The sequence below is a fragment of the Talpa europaea genome, assembly GCF_964194135.1.
Source record: "Talpa europaea genome assembly, chromosome: 14".
NCBI lineage: Eukaryota > Metazoa > Chordata > Mammalia > Eulipotyphla > Talpidae > Talpa > Talpa europaea.
Window position 1 is genome coordinate 25111599 of NC_140082.1, and position 25594 is coordinate 25137192.

Genomic DNA, 25594 nt, shown 5'->3' on the forward strand with positions numbered 1-25594 from the left:
ATTCATTTTCAACTGAGGAAACATTGGGGTATCCCCATCGGGTATTATTGCCATAGTCTCAAAATATTAAACATGGAGCCTTCTTATATTTTAGAATGCCTCTCTTCCATTTGCATGTAAAGTCTGTCTAATAATAAAAAGACTAGATGTATAAATATAATTTTTGCTTGGAACTCTGATGTGTATGGTTTATTTATAATATCCTTAGTATTAGTCATTATTCACTTTAACCATCTTACCTTACAATCAGATACTGAATGTTAATTTTAGAATGCCCTCATGTATTACTTGCTGTTCATCAGATCCATCACACTATAATTGCTATCATATAAAATATAACCCACCATTATAGAGAATATAGTACACTAAATATACCTTTGGGATGTTTCAATCAGATAATGTTAGCCATTTTTTCCTCTTATTTAAGTCGATTTTTTCTTCCATGGGACCATTAGTAAAAATGATTGTCTAAGACAAATAAATACAGATGGCACTAATACCATGAAATATGAGTAACAAGTAATTCCTAGATGATTCGTAGTTGGATAGGAAAACAAAGTGAATATCATGTAGCACTAAATTCCTTTCAAAGGAAAAACTCCATTAGTCTGACAAATTCTTTCTTTTTCTTTTCATTTGAGAAATAAAAATGTATTCTATAATATCCACATTTTGGCTCTTTCACTATATAATACTATGAGTATAGTTATTTCTGGATTGTGTAGAAAGGAAAAAGGAGGAGACTAGATAAGTTCAAGAAATAAAATAAAAGGAACTTTTAAACCACAGGGTAAGAGTGACCCAGAGAGATATAAATTAGAATTAGATGCTGTTGGGTACCACATTTTCTAAAATAGTCTAGTGCTATGAGACTCCATAAAATATCTGATAGAAAATACATTTTGGGTAGTAAGGGACATTAATAAAATGCTCAATGTTAATTCAGTTGCACTTTTGGAAGACCGTAGACATTTACTAATATAATAAATTAAAACATACTTTTTTCTCATCCTCCACTTGCTTTTTCAGGATTGGAGTCACTTGGGTACTGCAACGGGACTGCCTGGAATAGCAGTGGAAGGGAAGAACAGACAGAGGCAGTAACCCCTGGTGGGCATCACCTGCAAGGGGGGACTCACTGCAGTTTCTACTTATGCATTCAGGGGCTTCAGGAGTGGGGAGGTAATTTGAACTAACTTCAGTTTAATTACCATGCTCTGCTATGGAAAAGCAGCTTCAATCTCTATTACCACTACTTCTGAAAAAAAATTCCCCTACTTGTAGATATACAGGCACAAAGTCACATACTGACTCTTAACCAGCAACAGTGCTAAGGCTTAGTTAATGGGGACTCAAATTACCTCCTGTCTTGGTGACTCAAAAACATTCAAATTATTCTATTTTGAAGTGATGCTGTGGTTAACTTCTGGCCAGAGTCATATGCATTGCAAATGTGAGTAGAGAAAAAAAAAAAACTAATGTTCAGTTGTTACACATTTATACTCTTATTAAATTCCTTTGTCAATGAAACAATTTGTATCTCATGTCTTACCCTAATTTTGTGGAGGAAGAGAAAGGAGCCTAATTTTGTGGAGGAAGTACCAGAAAGGAGTCACTTAGTACTAGAAAGACAGTATCACATGACAGATGAAAAAATTCAGAAGACAAGGCAAAAGTTTTAGTTTTAAAGGAGCATCCATCTATGCCATGGATCTTGTTCACTAAAGGAAAGGTATGCTTTAAATGACTCCTTCAGGGATACAAAAGAGGGTGAAACTGATTTTGAAGTGTTTTATTTTTTCTTATTTCCTAAAATATCTGGTGTGAGCTGGGGGAAAGTTGCTTTAAAGGCTATCGTAACTTCTAGGTATGATGGGCAGAGAGAGTCTTGGCAGCTGGATTTGAGCTCCTCAAATTGATTTTCCTAATCAAGGTCATTAATAGATGACGGTATCCTCAGCATTCTAGGGACAAATATATTCATGAATCTCATCTACCTATGTAAGTTGAACCCATTTGGTGGTAACAAAAAATATAGTATATTTTCTCAAACAAAAATATAGTATCGAGACTAATTTTGTTCTTTTGTTCTATGTGTAATACTTTAGAGGAGAAAAATGGCATGTTTTGGACCCTATCTCTGATTTCTATATTTGAACTTCTGGGTCATTCCTCACTTCCATGTCCTACATTTTACTTCCTGTTTACTTGTATGCCTTATGGAACTCTGAGCTTTTTCTTTTGTTTTTGTTTTTGTTTTTTTTTTTTCCCTCAAATAAAGCAAAGTTTAAGAATTGTGTTTCCATGAGGTTTCAATTAACAAGGAAAAAAAAAAAAAAAAACAAAAAAACTCTAGCCTTCATGTTACTCCGGTCACCCACATGACAAAAAGGAAGTTAAACTGTTTGCTGACATGTCTCTTATGGTTTGTGTCTGGGCCTCCTTCACCAGGAGTCTTGCCAAACATTCAGCATCTACAGACAATCTTTTGTGGGAGGTGACCTCATTGGAAACTGAGAGCAAAGGCTGAAAAAAAAAAAACATAATAATTGCAAACAAACTCTAGCTTTGGTGAAGGATAGTTTGGTTCACATTCCTGAAGTAGCTGGAAACACACTTTCTGGATAGTTTAATAGAATAGCAGATCTCTTAAAAACAACTCTTCTTTCAGACATTCAAGTTCTGGCTTGTGGTATTACCATTGCCCAAGTATGAAGAAAAGCTTAGGGCAATCTTCTATTCTTCCTTCTTTTTTATGATCCCTTACTAATATTTTGGTAAATACTAAGTTTTAAAATCTCTCTTCCAAATTTAATTGTCTGCTACTTCATTAATGCAGTGTCTTTTAACTTTCAGACAACTGTTTGCTCAGTTTTATTACTAATTTTGGTCTCTCTACATATTCTCTCCACTTTCATGTCTTTGCTTTTCTTTGCCCTGTGCATTTAAAACCCTTAACCTGTTTTCATAACCCATGGAGAGAGACCATTGAGGGAGGAAAAAAGTGGCCTTTGGCATGTAACCTTCTTCACAGCCTTTGTTTAAACACTTACCTTATGTAACCTTGGCATTCCCTTTGTTGACAGATTAGAACTAAAAATTTTGCCTTGTCTTCTGAATTTTTTCATCTGTCATGTGATGCTGTCTTTCTAGTACTAAGTGGCTCCTTTCTGGGAAAGCAAACTCGAATTTGTTTTGGAAACTGCATCTTCCAGGCATAGCTGTACTATGAGTTCATTTCAGTTGCCCTCCCTTCCATGTGCCTGGTATATTGCTGATTCATTTCTTTTTTCTGTAGAGGGAATAGGACAGTAATCTTCCTAAAATGGAATTTTGACCATGTGACTGAGATGGCTATCACCACTCATGACTCTTCTTTGACTCTGCTTCTGGAACCACATAGACCAAATGTGCAGTTTTGTCTGTCATTAGCACAATGTCAGGCTGCTGAAATTCCATCTGACTCAGTTACTTTGCCTGGTAGCAACTCATTTATTCAATTTGCTAATGTTTTATTTTTGAATTTTGCTTTCATATTTAGAAATAAAATTTGTTCATACATCCTTTGTTCTGTTCTTATCTACTATTGGCATCACAATTATTCTAAGTCTAATAAAGTCATTAGAATAGCTATTTTACTGAGCCTCCCCTGGTGGAGCTGCGGTTGAGTGCTGGGGCACAGCTCTGCAGCGCCGCTTTGTTCCCCGGGCGCCGGCAAGGGTCCCACAAAAAAAAAAAAAAAAAGAATAGCTATTTTACCTCCTTTTGTTTTTCTGACATAGTTGGTATAGCTTTTATTGTTTCATAAAGATTTGATAAAGTTCATTTTACAAACCATTACTTTGTTTTGTAATTATTTTTAAATAAAAAAACATATTTTCTAAAATTTTCTAAATATATGATATATTTCACATTAAAAGATGAAAGGGAAAAAAACCTCTGATTTTAATGGACATTTGAAGGAGAGCCATTTTGTTGTTCAATTTAATTTATCCAGGGTGATTAGTTTTAATTTCTTCATGTCATTTTTATAACTAATTTTTGTAGACAATTACCAATTTTATGCAGTTTAAAATATATTTAAAAAGTAACATAGTACTTTTAGACTTAAAAATCAACATGATCTTTACTTAATTTTTTTTCATTCCTGGAAATAGAAACTTTCTTATAAGTAAATAAATTTTTGCTATGTATATTTTGATGATGTATGGTTATGTGTATTTAAATTAATGAGGAATATTTCTTTTATCCACACTTTTTCCTGTGCTATATATATTTTTCTTTTCATCTCTATTTTAAATTAGTTTTGCTTCATTTTAATTTTCTTTATTATTATATCAGATTTATTTGTCTTAATTTATCCTAGATGTATTTTAAACCAGTTTCTCTTCAAATTATATAGGTATCTTTTCAAGCAGCATGTAAATGGATATTTTCTAAACAATGGTATAAATTGATGCCTAGAAGGAGTCCTGGCATATGATAGCAAAGTGAAGACATTTAGCTTGCATCTTCCAGACATATACAAAAAAACTGAAGCAGAGAAGAGTAAGGGCTAGACTTAGGGCTTCAGAGCAGGGCCAGAGTCCAGGCTGTGGCTAGGGGATTAACTAAATCACTGTTATGCTTTATCATAAAAACAAATAAATATAGGTAAATACTTATTAGTACGGATATATAATGGTTTGCTGGGGTGATTTATTCTAGTGAATGATATAAAAAGAATATGGTATGTATCACCTATCAACATATAGCTTTTTGTATATAAACTGTATTCCCACAATATACTATCCATGCCAAATCACAGAAGACTATGTATTGCAAATTATATTGTTATAGAAAAAAAAATTAATTCCAACAAATGGAAAAGAATAATATACTTAAGGTCTTATTTTCTGTATTGTACATATGTGTTTTTAATTTGATCCCTAATCAACAGATTAAAACATTTCTTTATTCAATACCAAAATTCGTATTTTCTCCTTTTATTACTTTTTTTCCTGTTGTCTCATGGTATCTGCTCCAGGGCATTTATGTGATCAGTCACTGCCCCACATAGGGGATAAAAATTCACAAAGTTTCATAAACATTATCTTAACAATTTATAGAAAAGTATATTTCTGTATAATGTATTATATTTTCCAGTTTTCATATAAGTAATTTCTAGATCTCTTCATTTTTAATACATAGAAAAATAAAAGGGTATTATAGATCCACAGATTTACAGGTTATATAAAATCTAACCACAAATCATACAGAGTCATAATTTAACTTTAAACCTGGAGACAAACATTTTCATTTCCTCATTCTCCCTTCTGGCGAAAATAAGGGAGATAAACTAAGTCTTTCCATGAAGACTACAAAGGGATACTCTAGTCTCAGAGTTACAAATGGACAGCAGATTAAGGAAATGGCAAACATGAACTAGGGTTTTCAGAGGATAAGCGAAGTCCCACAGGGGTTTCAAAATTAAAATGCATTGAATTACTTAGATCTGTCAACATTTCACTGGTAAGAGGGATAAGTTCAAAAAGTTCTACCTCATTTGCTAGATTTTGCTTCTGTAAGGCAGAGATCAGCCACCTAGCAACAGCACAAAAGATTCTACTCTGACATAGTTAAACTCATGCTGACTGAGCAGGAAGAAAAGCTATGTAGGCTCAGGACAGGCCTGGATAGCCGGCAGTTTCAGTGCCACTAGGGAGCCTGGTTCAGGAAATTGTGAAATTCAGTCTGAGGAATGACTTTCTGTCAGTATTCTTCGATGCTCAGGTCTCTGAGCGCCTCCACTGGGCTGTGTCTCTCTCCCCCATTCAATGGAGTATGCTGGACACATACACATACATCACGCACAGCAAAGAAAGAAAAGATGTCATTTCCAATCTATTGCTGCCCCATTAAAGCTTGGCTGTGCACACGCTAGGAAAACCGATAAAGTAAAAACTGTGTAGGTTAAGAGGAAACACTTTCCTAGGCAGCTATTTTGGATTGGTGAGGCAGGGAGCCTTTTGAAGTAACTGATCCTTATAATATAGACAGTTATCTCTTGTTCTCTCTTTAAAGCAAGTCCTTTGGCATTAGAGACTGCCCCAGAAATAACCCACCACTTTTCTTCCAGGAGGAGAGAGATATCTACTTAACAGTCAGGTCATACTAGAGACTTTGGAAAATATCTGGATCACAAATCCCTGTCAGCAATGACCAGGGAAGGAAATCTGGGCCATGTTCTTCCTTGGAGAATGCCCTCCCTGGATGAGTCAACAGGTCATTCAAGAGGCACTTACAGCAAATTGTCAAAGCAATGCAGTTTTCAGCTGTGAAAGCTTATGGCTGGCATGGAAAGTCTAAAAACAGTTTAACAGCTAATGCACAAACACATCACGGGGCTTTGTTTCTGGGCAAGGAGCAGAGGGGAAATTAGGTAGACCGTGCTTTTCATTTTCGTGACTCTATTGGCACATGTGATCAGAGAAGAATCCAGCTTGGGGAGAAAGGCAGGGGGAAGGTTTGAGGGGAGAGGTTATTTACTTCATCTTCAATACATTCTGTCTGGCTTTTTTGGCATCGCACGAGGCAGAGAGTGTGTAATGATCTGACAATGGGAAGAAAACCCAGGGACAGGCACATTCATCTTGGAGACACCGTTAAAAGCAGCCAGTTGGCTCTGCCTTTTACTGTAAGAGATATTAGTTTTTAAATATTGCAACTGTTTGTGAGATAGTTTTTAAAATATGCTTTTAAAAGTTGCAAAAGCAGTGCATGTTAAAATAAAAATGCAGAAACTAAAATGTGACATCTTCCTTTTCCCCAAAGTCCATCTCCTGGTGAGCTCATGTAGAGATCTTACTATTTGATGTGTGCAGATGGCTGGACTTGTTTTTCATTGTTATATCACACATTTACATATTGTCTTCCTCCTCCCCCCATTAGGATTTTAACATGCATTTTCTTCTGGAATTTGCATTTCTTGCCTCCATAGAGATATTTTTCTATGTCAGAATTTATATTTTTCTTTTTAAAAGTTGTTACATGGTATTCAGTTATACTATTTTGAACATTTAAGTTTACTTTCAAAGTACTATTATAAAATGCCCAAACCAACACGTTTATCCACATATTTTTTGTTAATATATCAGAAGGTTAGATTCCTAGGATGGCAGTTGCCAAGTGAAGAACAAAGCAAATTCATCCATATGATCTTTGAATATTCTTCATTTGAGCTTTTAAATTTTTTTTCATGTGGACCTTAGAAAATGACAGTTAAGTATAAGTACATAATATAAAATTTGCTACTACTTCACAATGGTGCTCTTTTCTAATTCTCTTGTTCAATTGTTATTACTGGTGAAAACGGAATTTATCTAGTCTTACATAGTTATCGCCTATCTCTTTACCTTGCTGGGTTTATTATCACTCTAATAGCATCACAGTTAACTCTCTTGAATCTCCTGGGCTGTGGATACCTGAAATATTTGTGTTCCCTCTTTTCAATACGTGTTACTGTTGCTTCTTGTTGCTTATTTCTTTGGCTTAAAACTTTTGAGCAAATAGAATATCCTAGTGCTAGCAGACCTTTACTTTTCTTATTCCTGGCTTTAAGGAAAACTACTTCCAGTTTTGCAAATAGATATGCACATTTAAATTCTCATAGGAAAGAGAGAAAAACGAACCCAACAACACTGTTTTTGGGAGTGGAGGCTGGTCTAGCTTCTTGTATGGAGGGTCCTGAAAACATTAAAAAATAATTCAGCAATTCCACTCCTAAATACCTATCCAAAGAATATAAAAATTCTAATTCAAGGGTATAGATGCACTCATATTCATTGCACCCTATTTATAATAGTCAAGTCATGGAAACTACCAAAGTGCCTAACAATAGGTAAGTAAATTTAAAGATGTGAAATATAGGAGCAAGGAATACTATTCAGCTAAAAAAAAAGATTAAATCTTGCCATTTGCAACAATGTGGATGTAACTGGAGGGCATCATGTTACGTGAAATAAGATAAAATAAGACAAATATTGGATCATTTCACATACATATGGAATACAGAGAAACAAAACAAAGGAACAGAAAAAACTAAAGCAAAACACACTCTAGAAATTAGACTGCTCAGCTGAGACTAATGAAAGGGGAGGCTGGAAGGAGAAAGGGAACTGGGGCACCTAAGGTCTATGGTAGAGAACTATTGATGTTTTGATGGGTATGGTGTGGTAACATACTTCTAAAAGAGGGTAAACCTATACCCCTAAATCACATACAGTGTTTAAACCAATGCTGCTGCAACAAAAAATATGATTAAAAAAGATACAATTAAAAAATGTCTATTATATAATTTACTGTTTCAGCTTTAATGGATGTTTGGGGGCCAATTTTGGTAATTCACATTTTCCAGTAAGATTGTCTCTTCCATTTGTTATATTTGACAAAACACACTTGCATGACTTTTCAAGCATTACATAAAAGATACCTAAATGTCCTCCTTTGAAAATTGACTTTTTGAATCTCTGAAATGATTTTCACTGACAAAGCATTCAAGTGTAACTATGAATATATTTGTTAGTACTTAGCACTTGAGTGTTATGTTTGAAAAAATAATATCAGAGGCCATATTCTTAAATTTTGATGATCTGTTATGTTTTCCATCTAGTAAAGAATTATGTTGGGCCTCCCCTGGTGGAGCAGGGGGTTGAGCGCCGTGCTGTGAAGCTGTCTGCAGTCTCTGCAGTGCTGGTTCGATCCCGGCCAGCTGGCGAGGGTCCCACACGGAGCAGCAGACCTCTCCTGTCATGCCCGCTGCTCCCCTCAGCAGTGTATTTCATCAGCCTGCCTGTTCTGTTCCCTGTTCTGTCTCTGGTGAATTCTCTCACACCCCCACGCATCTGGCCTGTACCCTGTTCTTGTATAAAATAAGTAAACAAATCTTTGAAAAAAAAAAAAAAGAATTATGTTGGTTGCTGTGGAGATGGTTTCAATGATGTTAAATAAGAAATTGGCAAGCAGCTTACTAGTGTTTCTCACTTAGTCATTTCAGCACCATACAAAAGTCCTTTTCAACTCAATCAGGATTAAGAATTTTGGTTTCTTAGTAAATGTACATTTTTCTCTTCTTCCTTAGAAAAAGTTTAGGTAATTGATTCAAAGTCATGGAGTCAGTAAGTGGGGGGTGGAATCACATCCATACTCAGCTTTGTATGTTTTTACAGTTATATCCCTGTTCTCTTTTGTACACTGCCTGTAGGATGTGACTCATATGCATGGGGGTCCAGGAAAAGGAAAAGTTCTAGAGCGAAGGTTCTACACAAGTTCATATATAAGAGGTGAATCTAGAGTTTTTCAAGTAGTCAAGATACGATAGTGTAAAATGGTCAAGAAGCAACAACATGCACATTCATGGGAATAACAGTCCATAGTATGTAAAAGAACACCAATCAGTCAACTGCAAATAAAGCTTAGTTCAAGATTTTCTTCAGGCATTTCATGCAAATCATATTCATGAAATCACACAATCATCATAGAGTTATGAAACACCTAGTCAGATCTCCAAAGAAGTAATATACTACAATGGCTAGTAATCTAGGAATGTAGGCCTTAGACACAGACCTGGTTTGAATCTGAACTCACCATCTTCTTGATTTTCACTATGGGGAAATTAATTAATTTCACCAATTCTAACCTCCTTAATTATGAAATTAGACATGTGGAACTATGATCTACCATTCAGGTTTATGTGGTTTCTAAAGGCATATCGAACACTTAAGTACAACCTGACATGTAATTATACATAGCACTCTTCAGATTTTTATTTTTAATAGAAAAAAAGTTATAAAATAGTTGCAGTGACTATAACTACATTTATTAATTTTCCTTTAGCTTGACCCAAGGAACATGATGCCTACACCTGGCTGGAGGGACTCTCCCTAACTGTTCCACATTCTAGTGGTACAACATTGTGTGAATGTACCACAGTGTATTCAATAAATTTTTATATGTGGGCTTTTAGTTTGTTTCCAATATTTTGAAATTATGAAGATGCTACAGTGAGTAACCCTATGGACACATATTTTCATATAGTTGGAGTTCTACCAGCAGTACATTCTAGAAAGGTAATTATTAGTTCAAAAAGTAAATGAATATGTAGTTTTGCTAGATAGTGCCAAGTTCACCTCCACAGGAGTTATACCAATTTGCATTTCCACTGGCAAAGTGCCTGCTTCTTCACATATCTGCCAACAGAATATGTTGTTTATTAGAGAGATGGGAAATAGCATTATAGAATGGCTTTAATTTGCCTTCCTGTAATGAAAGGAATTGATTTTTTCATGTTTAAGCATCATTGTATATATTTTATTTTTTAACATTATGTTTGGGCTTTGCTCATATTTTAAAATAATTCTGAGAATTAGAAGGATAATAAATATGAAGAATATTTTTCCTTTTTCTGAACTATAAGACATTAAGATTTTCTCTCAGATTGCCAATTATCTTTTGATCTTGTTGCTAGTATTTTCTGGGCCATGCAAAACATTTTTTAAGTGAAACTTTTATATAATCGAATTTACCATTATGGTCTTTGATTGGATTTGAGCCTTTGAAACTTTTTTCACTATATCCAAATTATGGAGAAATTCACTGCATATTTCTCTAGTATGAGCTGGTTTCTCTTGGAATTCTGATCCACATGAAGCTTATTTTTGTGTGTAATGTGTTTATTATGGTCTGCTGGCATCTTTTTTTTTTTTTTCCTTCAAATACCTAACTAGCTGTCTCAACACTTCTTTCTAAAAAGTCAACCTCTGATCAGAGCGTTGAGATGCCATCTTTTTTTTTTTTTTTAAGATTTATTTATTTATTTATTTATTTATACAAGCACTGGGTACAGTCAGAAGTGCAGGAGGGTGAAAGAATTCACCAGAGCCAGAGCCGGGAGCAGAGCAGGCAGAAGGACCAAAGCACACTGCTGAGGGGAGCAGCGGGCGGCAGGAGAGGTCTGCGCACCATGTGGAACCCTCCTCTGGTGGCCGGGGAGCAGCCGGGCATTGAACCGGCGCTGCAGAGGCTGAGGGCAGCTTAGCAACCCAGCGCTCAACCCAGAGCTCAACCGCTGTGCCACCGGGGAGGCCCTTTATTATTTTCATATGCACTAGATATTTTTCTAGACTTTCTACTCCATTCTGCTAGCATGAAATGTCTATAATGTTTCTTCAAGTGCCTATACCACAGTGATTTAATAATAAACGTTTCATTATATTTATACTAATAATTTAACCCTTTATAACTTGTCTTATTCAGTGTTCACTTCCTTATTTTTCTAAATTTGCTTTTCCATATGAACATTAATATCAAACTATTTACTCCTCCAAAAATGTTGTATTTTTATAGGGTTATGTTAAATTCATAGATTAACCTAAGGAGAACCAAGATTCTTATGCTGCCCTATCAGTTTTCCAAGAAAAGGAAATGTCTTTCTTCTTTTTTCAAGTTTTTTATTGATTGTATTTTTGTAATACCGGTTTTTTTCTTTTGTGAAACATATTTCTAAATACTGTCTGTTTAGAATTGTGAATAACAGAAACCCTGATGATTAGAAGAAAATAGAATGATCTATTTATATTCCTAAAAGATAAAACTGCCATTTAAGAATACACTATCTTTATTGTCTCTAGGGGTAAAAAACAACATGTACATGTACCAATTTATATTTTCCCGTGATCTTAAAAAAATCAAAAATAAATATTGAATTTTGTTAAAGACTTTTACAATCCTGTTGACAAAAACAATAAATTTATTTGCTTTTGGAAGTCTAATGCCAGAATAATCTCTTGTCCTTATATGTTAATTGCTTTTTCCCCCTAGAAGCTATAAGAAATTTTGTTTTTCAAGTGTAATATTTTTACTAGAATATGTCTCAGAGTTGCTGGTTTTGCTGTCAAATTTTCCAGGTAACTTTTGGCCTATGCAATATATAAATTCAGGTCTTCTTTCTTTTCTGAAAAACTATTTTGGGATTATAATTTTAAATATTGTTTTCTTCCATTGTTTTGTTTTCCTCTCTAGGGACACCATTCATATGCATGTTTTTTTATCTTTCACTGTCTTCTTTGATTCTTTTTACTTAATTTCATTTTCATTCCCTTACTTATTTTTCTGGCTTTGCCAAAACTCCTTAATAAATTTAATTTGAATTTTGCTCCCTGGGGAACACTGTTATTTAGTTTTTCTTTCTTTTGAAATTTCACTTCTTTCTTGGGATCAATCAATTCTTATTTGATTGTTATTGTTTTGTTGTTCACTTGTACTTTGACTTTCTTAGTTAAGGGTTGTTTTATTTTCATATCACTAAATGCTTTTATTTGGACAATACTTAATTTAGTTTGGAGTTAGGGTTTTGGGGCATTTTCTTTTTTTTTTTTCCCGAGAGGAGGGGAAGAAGAAGAATGGTTGTAAGCTGAATTTTATTTTTAAACAGTGGCGTTGTACAGATGAAAACCACATTTGTCTCTTCATTTCAAATGTAGGGGTAAAGATTTGAGATAGTTATAAAAATTCCTGGATTAAGAGCACCCTCTTCTGTTAATGTAGCAAAGTAGAGTTTCTTTAATGGGTGACATTTTCTTTTTTGGTAGCCATGCTATCCTACAAACAGGAGATTAGTTGCTTTTTAGTATAATAAATAGACCATGTACTCATTCAATATTCTGACAAATACTGTAGACAACGTAACCTCTAGGCAAAGGGAATGACATGTGTTATATACAGTGTGTGTGTGTATAACACATTCAATAATCAAAACTTAGGTGAGGAATGATTTCCCTCCTGTAGCTCAAAGTTTGCTTCTTAGCATTCAAACATGTCAAGTTAATGTATCTTAAATAACAGAAAACCATGTTTCACCTAGCCATTTCTATTCTTATGGATAATTTAAACATCCAGATAACTTTATTATATAGTTTCTCTTCTCTGGGTTTACAGGTACATTATGAAGTTACTTTTTCGAGGTATCTAGAATCACAAGAGGAAATGCAAAGACTTGGTGATATGCCTCCTCAGGAAACCATAACTATTGTATTCACAGTGGCCTGGGTGAGAAGGGATGTGTTTTTTTTGCCTTAGTTTCTTTTTAATATCTTGAGGAGATAGAGAGACCATGTGCTGATACTAAGTTTAATTGAAAGTGAATTTGACAAATGCTTTTATATGTACTCATATAGAACAAATGACATGATATTTTCTGAGAAGGAAGAAAAAAGTACAAAGTATTGTAGAAAGTACAATCACATTTCTGTATGAAACAGGAGTCTGTGCCTGCATGTGTGTGTGAGTGGAAAAACCATATTTAAGTGGGTGCAAAATATACTACTAGAAAGTGTGACTTGAATGTTGAGGTTTTCTACTTTTAGCTGAACACACAACTGTATGCTTTACAAATTATTATAATACACCGATATTACATTTGTAGTTCACAGTTTTAAAGAAATAAAAGTTTGAATTAATAGAATACTATGTTATAAAGTAAAAAATTGTCAAAAGTTCTTTTTTCACATCTACTATAGATAGCACTAATTCCAAACATTTGTTTATATCGATCACAATTATAGCTATTTATCTATTTGAAAAGTATTATTTATTACCAAACAATATATTAAAATAGTCAATGATTTTTCTGTATACTGCTTTCTACATTGTGCTGTGTTGATTTCCTTTCTTTAGTCACTTTCTTCTCCATCTTCCTGCCACATTTCAACCCCCACGTAAGAGTTTACTCATTTGAGAAAAACAAGTTTTGAACATCACCATCTGGATTTCAACTTTTAGAAGTTTACTTAAGTACAAGAAGATGTTGCCAAGAACACAAAACTCTTTGCTTGCTCAGCTGAGTCTGTCTTAGGTCTGGGGTCTTCAGCTAACTAGCAGGATTACTGAGGGCAAAAGTTCAAATCTCCTTACTGAAAACAGTTGACATTACATAACATTATCCACTCACCTAATTTCAATAAATATGACTTACGGCATCATTCTCAGCTTATTTCAGGAGATTTTGTAAGTTAATATTAGGTATTTCATCTTTCCATCAAATTATAGTTTATTATAAATCAATTTCCACTGAATTTTTGATATAACAAAAATTATACCTCTATTGAGATGTGAAATAAATTATGTAATGAAATTGAGAGACAAAACACTTTGGAAAACTATAAATTCAATTTCAACAACATTAAAACAATGTCTAAATGATATCATCCTAAAACTTATTTAAAAGGTCTTCACATTTTTTTAGGAGTAAACTACTTTTCTTAACATATAAGTGTTACCTCAGCAGGATGTAATGATTTAAATAACTATTAATGAATGTTTTGCATATACTTTTGTTTTTTGTTAGGACTTGAGTTTTAGCCTGCAATCAGTTCTATAACAAGCAGTGATATACCTTCAGTCTGTTAGATTAAAAAGTCATAAACACAAATATAATGGAATATGCATCATTTCCTTTGGAATTTATGAAACTGCTTTGCACAGTTCCCTAAAGAGTGAGAGAAAAAATCAAGCAATCTTTGATATGCAATATAAATAATTCCCAAAAGAAAGCAAAGGCCTGGTTTTGTTTATTCTTACTTTAAGCATGTAAATGTATTCCTTATCTGTACCTTTCATAAACATCCATTGCATTAAGCAGAAAAAGGTGTTATTTATGAATTAATTTCATCCTTTGTTGTCTAAAAGAAAAATATGGACTTTGAAATAAACAGTGAGAAAGGAAATACAGATACTAAGTTCATCTGAAATAGGAAGATACTCATATAAAAACTTTTCATAACCAGATATAAATATTAAAAAGACAGAATAATGAGTTTTATTAAAGTTATATATCCCACATAATATAAAATGCAGAAAGACATGTAAAATTATGCTAAGTAATTGATACCTTTCTAAAGTACACTCACATTTTCCTTTTGTTCAGACAAATAAATATAGTGTCATTATTTACTATTTTTACTTTAATAACCATATATTCATCGATATTCTATTAGCCTTAAGAAAAGTAAGTCATCAGCAAATAAGTGTTTAAAAAAAAATAGATAATCTGCTTACCGACACACAGGACCATTTTTCTCCACTACGCAAGTCCCACCATTTCTGCAGTAAGCTATTGGACACTCTGAAAAATCAGCATCAAAAACCCCACAGTTAATTATAAATATCTTTAGGGTTTAAGAGGATCCATTACTGAGAATCATGTATTAAATCTAATCATTAACAGTAAATTGTTTCCTAATTGCTAACAGTACAAGAATTCCCCTAGTCTACTTTAGTGCAACCCCAAATTTTCTCAGCAGACACCAGCTGTCCTGGGTGTGCTCCCCTCTTCACATGTCCAAGTGATTAATCGTAAGAGAAGACTTTCTTCTCCCCTGGATTAAGACAATCTGTTTAGAATTGTCTATATATTTGTGATTACTCTGAGGATTTTTCCTTTACTGAAACATCTATCTCCTTCACTTCCATACAGTAGTCACTATCTCATGGCAGAGAAATGCTTTGCATTGGTGGCCTTGTCATTTAGACAAAATGACATTCTTGTGCACTTCATGTCCTACCTCAGTAGGTATATCAGTTACCAGCTTAAAAATGATCCTTCTTGCCCAATACTTTTTTTTTTTTTTTACCACTGTGTCATTTCCTAGTTCGAGGTTAGCATGGATTTTTCTTTGAAAAAGTGATTTGTTTATAGGTAAAGTGGAAGCTAAATATTTTCACATAGTTATGAATCAAAAGTTGTTAAAGCTTACAGTTCTTTGTGGTGTTTTCCTTTATATGCCTCCTTCTATCCTCAGTAAACAATCTCAATCCACTTATGGCTGTCACTTTTCTTACTCATTTAATTCCCTAATTTCTCTTCTTCACTTCTTAAACACTTCCTTTTTTAAGATTTATTTATTTATTTATACAAGCACAGGGTACAGTCAGAAACGAGGGAGGGTGAGAGAATTCACTAGAGCCAGAGCAGGGAGCAGAATAGGCAGACTGACGAAGTACACTGCTGAAGGGAGCAGAGGGCACTGCAGGAGAGGTCTGTCGTGCCATGTGGGACCCTCGCTGGAGGCCGGGGATCTAACCGGATCGAACCAACACTGCAGAGGCTGCAGGCAGCTTTGCAGCCCAGCGCTCAGCTGCGCCACCAGGGAGGCCCTTAAACACTTTCTTGCAGAATACTAGTCCTTCATGATTGAACTATCATAATTTCCATTCTAAAGACAAGAACCTCTACTACCTCTAATTTATATTTCAATGGGTCTATTTTCAGCAAGTATTCACTGTCTAGCACTGGATGAGATACTGGATATGAAATGATAAATAATCCAGACAGTTTACATAAGTGTCAAGGCTGCAAGTTCTGGGGCCAGATTATTTGCGTTGGAATCTGAATTTATTAGCTGTGTATTTTAGGTCAAGGTAGTTTATCTCTCTATATCTCAGCTTACTCTTTGTCAGAGTTAAAAATAGTACCGGTCTCATAAGGTTGTTGAGTCTTAGAACACTTGGCTCATTGATCTTCCAGCTTTATGGAGATGCATTAAAATATCATATGAAAAATGATCCAATTTGGGGTGGCTGTAATAAGGGTGATGGAAGTACCAAGGAGAGTACCTCAGTCAAAGTTAGGGAGTAAGAAGAAATTTTGGGCAGGGTATGTGTGTGTGTGTGTTTGTGTTTGTGTATGTGTGTGTGTGTAAAGATAACCATAAAGACACAGAATCCAGAGAATAGAGTATGTTTAAGGAATTGAAGGGAATTCAGCCTGAGTTGGATTGCTGACAATATGAAAAAAACATGAGAGAAGGTCTGAGATGCACAGGTGTCAGATCATACAGGTTCAGCAAATAGTCTAAACTTTTCCCCTCAATGTCTGTAAAGATGATGGCAGGGACAACTATTACATGGCAGATGTTGGGAAGATTGATAATTCTGTGAGCCCTGTTTTCCCCTCTGTGACAGCTGGCTCATCACTGATGAATTGTCTGACTTAGGGGTAGCTACTCTAATACGTTTCTTCACGTTTAAAATGAGGATTAACATCACCTTCCCTATAAAGCTTCTGGGAGTATAAACTTGGATATATTTATAAATTTTCTACATCAGTGAATGGTATAATAAACTAGTAAATGATTATTGTCACCTGTCTGTTGAAATTTAAGGATTCTCTGAATTTTCTGTGAAACCCAAGTTCTATTACCACAGCACATTCCAACTTTTCTGCCTTTTCTCTTTTCCTTCTAGCATTATGATCACCACTACTACTACTATTTATTGTTCTGTGTGAAGGACTGTCCTAAAGATTCTCTCAGTGTTACTTCACTTAATTCTCATAGCATGTGGTATATCCCATTCTTATCCTCATTTTACAGAAGAGGAAAGAGAATATAACTTACTTAAGTTGATAACATGCGCAACTAAATCCTGGTCCTTCAACCCCAAAGCCTGTTAGCCTAAAAATGTCAAATATTCTGCTCTTCAGTACAGAATTTCTATAACCCTTTACAGTTCTTGACATTATGGGACCATGAAGCCCTTTGGATTGTGTGGAATTTATGCACTTTGATGGAAAAGGAGACATATGCACAGTAAACTACATATAGTTTCTGGAGCTGTATGGATTCTAGAGTCCACCAGAAAACTTGTGCAGGAAACCAAGTTCCCAAAGGCAGAGACTGTTCTGTTCACTTGAAATTCCAGCATAGGGACGGCAGGAGAGATTAATCATGAGTCAGAAACTTGAAATAGCTTAAGAATGCTTGCCAGAGCAGTTTTTGCATTTTGTTTCATTTGGTTTTGAAAACACTCTGTTAACTTTATATTGTTGTTGCTGGTATTATATTAAATCTCAACATCCCATTCTATAATTTTATATTTTAGTGACTTTTTCCTAATTTTCCTTCACATGGATGATTATAATAGGTACAGTATCACGTTGACATAACATTTATTAGCCTTTACTATAGGAAAAAGATTTTCAGCTTAAATTAAGCTTCACAATTTCTGGTCAAAATTTTCTGTTGTATAAGCAACCAAAACTTGAAAAAATATGCCTTTCTAATGTAACTTGGGAATGGACAGGACTCATTAAAACATACTTAACCTGCACCACTTATGCAGTGCCTGAGATTGATGTTTTGTTAATGACTGAAACCTCCAGGTGAGGAGAGACCAGATGTTCATCATCTGTTGTGAGACTACTGGGGAAATTGTTGGATGCTGGAAGGATGAGGTCATAAAAGCCTATGAAATGCTGATCTTAAAGGAATATGTTATTTGGAAATAAAGAGGATGATGTATTGTGTATTTACACATCTTATCATGGATTAGGATTAAAGGGTTTCTCAAAAACAGAAGCACTGACATCATCATATTTGATTGACAAACCAAAAAGCATATAAAATACTAATAGGAACACATAATAGAATATGGATTTTATCTGAAAACTCTCACTAGTTCTTTATTTAACTCTAACCCAAGAGCTGTGTAAATATGAAACATACTTTGTAAATAAACTGTACATGATTTTTGAGTGGCTAGTTGGACCAACAATAATGTTTGTATGATTAGTATTCTGTTAGCTTGATCCTATTTTTAAAGGTAGAACATGTCAAAGGAGACAATAAACCTTAATAAGTTGCAATATATTTGTTCTCATATAGAATCATCCTGAAGAAAATTTCACTTTTATATAAATAAATTTGGATATTGCAAATAATTATTTTGTATTTGTAGTTTCAAAGAATGTAACTATATCATTAATAATTTTCTTGCATTTTAAAAAGGGAGTAATAAAAATAAATAAATAAATAGAGAGTAAGATTATTTCATTTGGGTTATCTTATCTGATATATAAGAGAAATATAATGTGAAAGAGAATTCATCTTTGTATATCTTATGTGACCGGATTTTCTCAATTCTTGATATTCTTTTGTACTATGAAGCTTAGTACTATGTGAATATGTTTTTTCAGCACCATAAAAATAATATTTTATTATTATTTGATCGGAATCATCATGCTTTTGCATATCAGAATGTTCTCTCTAGATATATATATAAAGAATATATTCTCACCTAGTTTTGATATGAATTATCTTTAATTTATTTAGAAAATATTATTGGATATTTCTTTTATCATTGGTTTGTGTTATCTTTTACTTGTGATAGATTTATATTGCCCCAAACTAATATTTATATGTCCCCTAAGTGAAACAGAAATTTATTCAGGAGAGCTATTAAAAATATACTACAACAAGTTAGAGAATTCAAAGTAGTTTTGATAAAAGCATAATCACAAATATACATTATCAATTCTTATAAGTATCCCAAGATCAGAAGAAAAATATTTAAAAGTCTATCTAAAGTTTAATAAATTAAATTTTAGACATGACTAGATAATGTAAATAGGAAGCTCTTATAAAAAATGGGAAAATATAATTAAAAAATTAATAATATGTTAGCTTATATAAGGTTTCCTTTTGATAGTAACCAGGCAATTTTCACAGAAGAAATTATTAAATATTAATGATAAACTCTAGTATTATTTTAAATTTTAGTATTTAATTGTTTTATTTCATGAATATTTTTATATAGAACAGTCATGAGGTCATTATGTCATATATATGTACATTCTGTTATGCATCTAGCAATTAATTTAACATTCTCCTTTCTCCCTAACCAATAATAAAAAAATCAATTTTTCCAGCTTTGTCATTATTTAGAATTTCAAGTGTTAATATTTGTATGGTATGCAGGTTAAGTTACTGACCTTTATTACAAAGAATATTTGAATGGAAATGGAAGTGGAAATGGAGTACCTGAACAGCTGGACTCATCAAGCTGGAAATCCAAGCAGTCGGTCAAACCATTGCAGCGCTGGTGAACTGAGATGCAACTGTTGGAGGAGGGACACAGCAGCGCTCCATCAGAACAGCTCTCATTGGCTGGAATAAAGAAGAATGATCATGGTTACAAGCTTGTCTTTTTTTTAACCAGATTTTTCCTAATGAAATAAGACAGTATATTATATCAACCTCTTTATTTCCAGTGCTAACTTAAATTACAAACTGTAGTTCTTTTTGAAGAGTATTTCAATTTATGAAGTTGAAGATTTCTTCAAAAAGAAACTTGTCAATTCTCACCTTTCACTTGTACATTAAATAGTATTATACATGTAATAAAATGTATTGTATGTACTTGGATTAATTTTACATAGGAGTCAACTTTGACTTCAAGGCAAATTTTTCTTTAGTTCTACTCTTTTCCTTATGACCCTGATATTTTGTGCAATTGGATTGACAGGATTGTAACTTGTTGAATGTTTGTCCACTTCCAAGTGGTTTATGAATCATGAGCAGTCACTGGGTCCTTGATAGATCTGGGTGATGGTGTAGGTAGGTCATTGCCGCCCAATGTGCCATGACTATGGGCTTTTATCACACTGTGATAATGTGATGTAGGTATTTATTTTGGTATCCCAAAATCTCTTGGTGGGACAATAAGCAGAGCTTGGCCTGACTCAGGGACAAGCATATTAATAGAGATGCTATTGTTCATAAGACTGGCTGTTTCAGAAAAATGCCTTTATTGATACCCATTAAGGTCACTTACTGTTCAATGGCAATCTAGTTCCTCAAAGTACTCAACTTCCCTGGGATTCTACTATTACTCCTGAAATTGTATTCTTGCTTTCTTCCCTCTCATTCTCAGGTCTCTTTAAGATCCTTATAAAGCAGTAGGGTAAAGCAGTGGGCCCTGTTTTAGATTCCTTTTTTAAGTTAAAGTTGAACCAGAAGCCTATATTCCAGGCTACCTCATGTGTTTTTGTTTTATATTTGCTTGAGGACCTAGAAGGTAGCAGTCCTGGGTTTAAGATCTGATCTCTTTCCTCTGGTTGGTTCTATTGCAATTTCATTCTATGTCAATATTTATCATGACTCTTAGCCTTTATATATGTTTATGCTACCTACTCTATCTCACACTGATATATGTTTGGAGTAGAGGGAATATATCAGAGCATGAACTTACTGACCATCTTATCGAGAATTCTGGATAAGTTTCAAAAGCACTAAATAATAATGATATTGATCTACACTGCTTCTAATACCCTGTTGCTTCCATAATTCTGTTCCTTAGAGTCTTAAGGTTTTGCAGAGATATGTCAAAGACATCGATGAACACTTAGAGCTTTCTGGTGTTCAAATTCAAAGAGAACATCTCTGTTTTTCTCTGATTTACTTATGGTCTATATACAATATCCTATTTGAACATTTCAATCTAATTCCGATGCTAAAAATTTAAGGACACTTGACCTGGAAAGTCACTTTTGCTAGAAAAAAGTCAATTTAATTCGAACTTTTCAAGGTAAATTGATAATTTAGAAGAACCAGGAATAAATATTTCCATACACATGTCTTTCACAGATTTTGTCAGTTATGTCACAAAGTTTTCTTCAAGTATATTTATGGACCAGAAGGCATAGTTTAAGTTATCATAGGTTACTGACACAGCTTAATTTTAGAACTACCCATCAAAAGTTATATTCAAGTCAGACATAAAAATGGTATCACTGAGAGTATATATTTCCGTTGACTGAATGATTAAGGTGATATTCTTCATTGAGTAATCCTTCTCAAAGTGTGAGATCATCAATTCACACGAATAAATGTTACTGAGCTGGCACTACATGTAGGACACTATAATGAGCATCTCAACTAGAGCATGCAGAAAATAATTTTTTTAGAAGAGTGATCAGAACATAAAGAGCAACAAAAACACAAAAGTGATGAACAGTTAAAGGTGCGAACAAAAGAAAGGTCATTAGATTAGACTTAGTTGACCAAGTATTGGAATAGATCAGTACTATGAAAACACTGGAGCAAAAATGCTCCAGTGTAGCAAGGTCTATAAGTGCTAAAAGTAAAAGCAGAGATTTGAAATGTCTTAAGTTTTAATGATTATAGATAAAAACATTCAATAGAGTGGGAATAAGGTTTATGGATGTGGAATCGATAAGTTCGATATTGGAATAGTGAATAAAGAAGTTAAGAAGTATGCCTTTGGCTGGAGAATTTGTGTAAAGAGGTGGTACAGGCACATCTAAAAACAAGTCTGAAACCAGACTGTAGAAATGACTAAGCTTCCAAGAGAAGGGGTGATCTTTAAGCTATTCCAAAGAATTAAGTAATTTTAGGCTGTATATCAACAAGATGAATCATCCTGCAACTAAATAAACTAGGTGTAAGAGATAACATAATTTTCCAACTCATAAGATGAAGACACGTTTGAAAACATGAATAAGTATATATATTCAGGTATCTCTATATCCAAGTAAATGTGTGCATATGTGTTAAATGTATGTATTTGATCTTCACTGGCTTTTCATTGCAAGAAACTGAGAAATCATGTAAAGAAGACGGTATTCCTTTAAGTGTAAATGATATAAACCCTTGACTTTGGGCCAAACAGCATTGAGTTGAAATATATTAAAATATATCTCAGGTGTCACATGTGGAATATAGAAAAACAACAAAGGGTTAGATAAAATCAAGCCAAAAACAAACTCTAGAAATCTAACGGAGGCAGAGGCACAATGGACTATGGTGGACGACGGGTTTCTAGGTGGTGAATGTGGTGAGGTAATATCCATCTGAGGAGTGCGATCACACAGAGAGTTGTGAGCCAATGTTACCTCAATTAAAAAAATATGAAAATATATACAAGAAAATAAATGTTTTCAATTAACAAAAAGTTGTATTTTGTCCTTTTCATAGGAAGTTAATGATTTAGACAGTTAAAAACTGGTCTTTTACTTTATGAAATTTGAAACTAAAATCTCAGTTTCTGTGGCATTTTCAACAGTAACATTAAGGTTAATGGATATTTTCCTTTGAAAACTATGTGGCAAATAAATTATGGATGCAATTAATGTTTATTGACACCCATCTAGCAAAGGATATTTTACTTAATAGGAAAAGAAATTGAAGCACTATTTTTTTCATCCTCTGTTATTAATGTACATACAAAGAAGAAAAATTCAAATATTAATCCAAATAAACTATATATAAAATATATAAGAAACTTTGATTTCAAAATGTTTTCATGGAAAATATATACTTTTGTTCCATTCTCTTTTAAACATTATGCTTTAATGGCTATAAGATACTAACTTCAATCTGTCATCATCCTGGAGGTTGATATTCATTCTTGCCAAAAAAGCTGTTACATGGACCATTTTGTGACTTTTAGCTTATTCACTCAGGTAAATGATACATTAAAGATAATACATGAATGGTTCATTGGAGTTATTTTCCTAAAGCAAAATTCCTTTTGTAGATTATAGTTGCTGCACAAGAAATACAAAAGTAAAGCATCCATGACTACAGATGTGTATCCATTTAATGTTAAAATGAAAACTCATATATGCAGATCCACACTTAGAACAGCAGAATGAGTACGGTTTGGGGCCATGAGAATGAAGGCCACAAACAAGCCCTTCCAGGCACACATATGCACTTAGCACAGAGAAGAAAGGATATTTACTCTATCTTTCATCTAAATTCAAACACTACTCTTTACTGACAGATTTTAACAGTTTAAATAGCAGTACAAATAACAATTCAAAATGATAGAATTATTTAAAAAGGAACGGATAACAACTGTTGTATTATGCACTTTGCCATGTTAATTAATTTGATCCTGCTATACCTCTATAAAATAGATTTACCATATTTTTAAAATTGAATAAACAGAAAATCTTTTGTAAGTAGATGCCAAATGCAGAGGGATGATATTCACTCTATCATTGTGAAACAGCATGGGAGGCTGAGGTCATAACTAACAGCCATAAAAGCCAATAATATAAATATTGATGATAATGGTTGGTCCATAAATCTTAGGACCATGACTTATTCTAAATCTTAAAAATTGGCACTCAGCTTCATATGATACATTTAAAAAATTAAAGTTAGAAAGTAGATAAACTCCATTTCCCTATATGTTTTATTTTTTAATGTTTATTATTTTATTTTTATTGAGGTAACCTTGGTTTACAACATTGTATATGATTTATACAACCACTAACACAGCTGTAGTCCTCTGTGTTTTCATGGCTCTATAGCATTGCTGGATAGCTGCTGTGAGCTTCTCCTGTGCCACGCTCTGTCTTCTCTCTCTGCTCCAGGTCCTAGGAGGCTGAACTTCCAGGATTTATCAATGAGATTCTTTGCTTTTTTTGGTTAGGTTTGGACAATGAGTGCAATAGAAACTTCTTCATCAGCAGAATAATTCTTAGAACTATTCATAATCCTTACCATATGCTACTATCTAAGCATTTCCTTTGTACTTCAACTACAACATCTTCTAACCAGTCTCCCTCCTCTCTCCAGTGCATTCTGTGTAATAATAAATAAGGTATGTAGCATTGGCATGACTGCTGAGAATTCAAGAACTACTCCCTGAATATCTCTCCAGAATTACAAGAAATCTTGTATTTCTTATCATAAATTCTATTTATATCAAATATGTTTAAGTCAAACGAATTTTTCCATATTTCTGCAACAATATTCACACTGGAATCAAGCATCTCTAGTTTTCCTGTCTAATGTCTACTCATATTTTTACTTTTGGCTCTGAAATCACATTTCTTATTAAAGTTAATAGATGCTTTAGCATCAGATTTAGGGAGCGCTCTATGTATTCAATAACACTGACATAGAACTTGTCAAATGGTGCTCCCAACAATCATTTGCTAGTCTTCAATAATGCATGATGTCTCTACGACCTGAGCTGTTATAGTGTCAGGTCCATTTGCATTATCACTGTATAATACAATATGTGGTATAAATTAAACTCCTAAGGTTTGTGAATGAATGAATGAATGAGTTTACAAAACACCATTTCAAATTAATAGGTGAGGCAAGAAACAAAAACAAAAACAAAACTATGCTTTCACTTGGGTAAGTTATCTTCATTGGGTGCTTTTATTCACTAATTTTGCTCTAGCATTTTTGTCCATCATTTATTTCCACAGTTCTCCCTACAGAGTCATAACTCAATTAAATATTTTTAATTTTATTTTTTTTATTTTTTATAGAGGCATGTTTTATTTTATTTATTTGTTTGTTTTGTTTTTGTTTTGTTTATACATGCACTGGGTACAGTCAGAAGCGTGGGAGGGTGAGAGAATTCACCAGAGCAGGGAGCAGAGCAGGCAGAAGGACCGAAGCACACTGCTGAGGGGAGCAGCGGGCAGCAGGAGAGGTCTGCGCGCCATGTGGGACCCTCCTCTGGTGGCCGGGGAGCAGCTGAGGATTGAACCTGAGCCGCGGAGGCCGTGGGCAGCTTGGCAACCCAGCGCTCAACCACTGCGCCACCGGGGAGGCCCAATTAAATATTTTTAAATGGATATAAATAATTCTTACATAATACCTGTCTATTATTAATTTGATTTTCATTTAGAAGCAGAGCTTCATACATGACTATCTCATCAAATATCGGTTTTCCAACGAATATCTAAAGGTATAAAGATACAAGGTTTTCATAAGTTTCTTTCTAAATAATA

General features: G+C 33.8%; 1 protein-coding gene across 1 annotated transcript in view; it reads right to left on the reverse strand.

The window, feature by feature from the left end:
• MALRD1 (MAM and LDL receptor class A domain containing 1) overlaps positions 1 to 25594 on the reverse strand; it is a gene marked incomplete at its 3' end in the record, with an annotated part of 364653 nt that overhangs the window by 61786 nt on the left and 277273 nt on the right. Inside the window, exons 35-36 of the mRNA XM_084254012.1 lie at positions 19851 to 19976; positions 15091 to 15157 (exon numbers count right to left, since the gene is read on the reverse strand). Coding sequence (XP_084110138.1) covers positions 15091 to 15157; positions 19851 to 19976 — 193 coding nt within the window. The remainder of the gene's footprint in view (positions 1 to 15090; positions 15158 to 19850; positions 19977 to 25594) is intronic.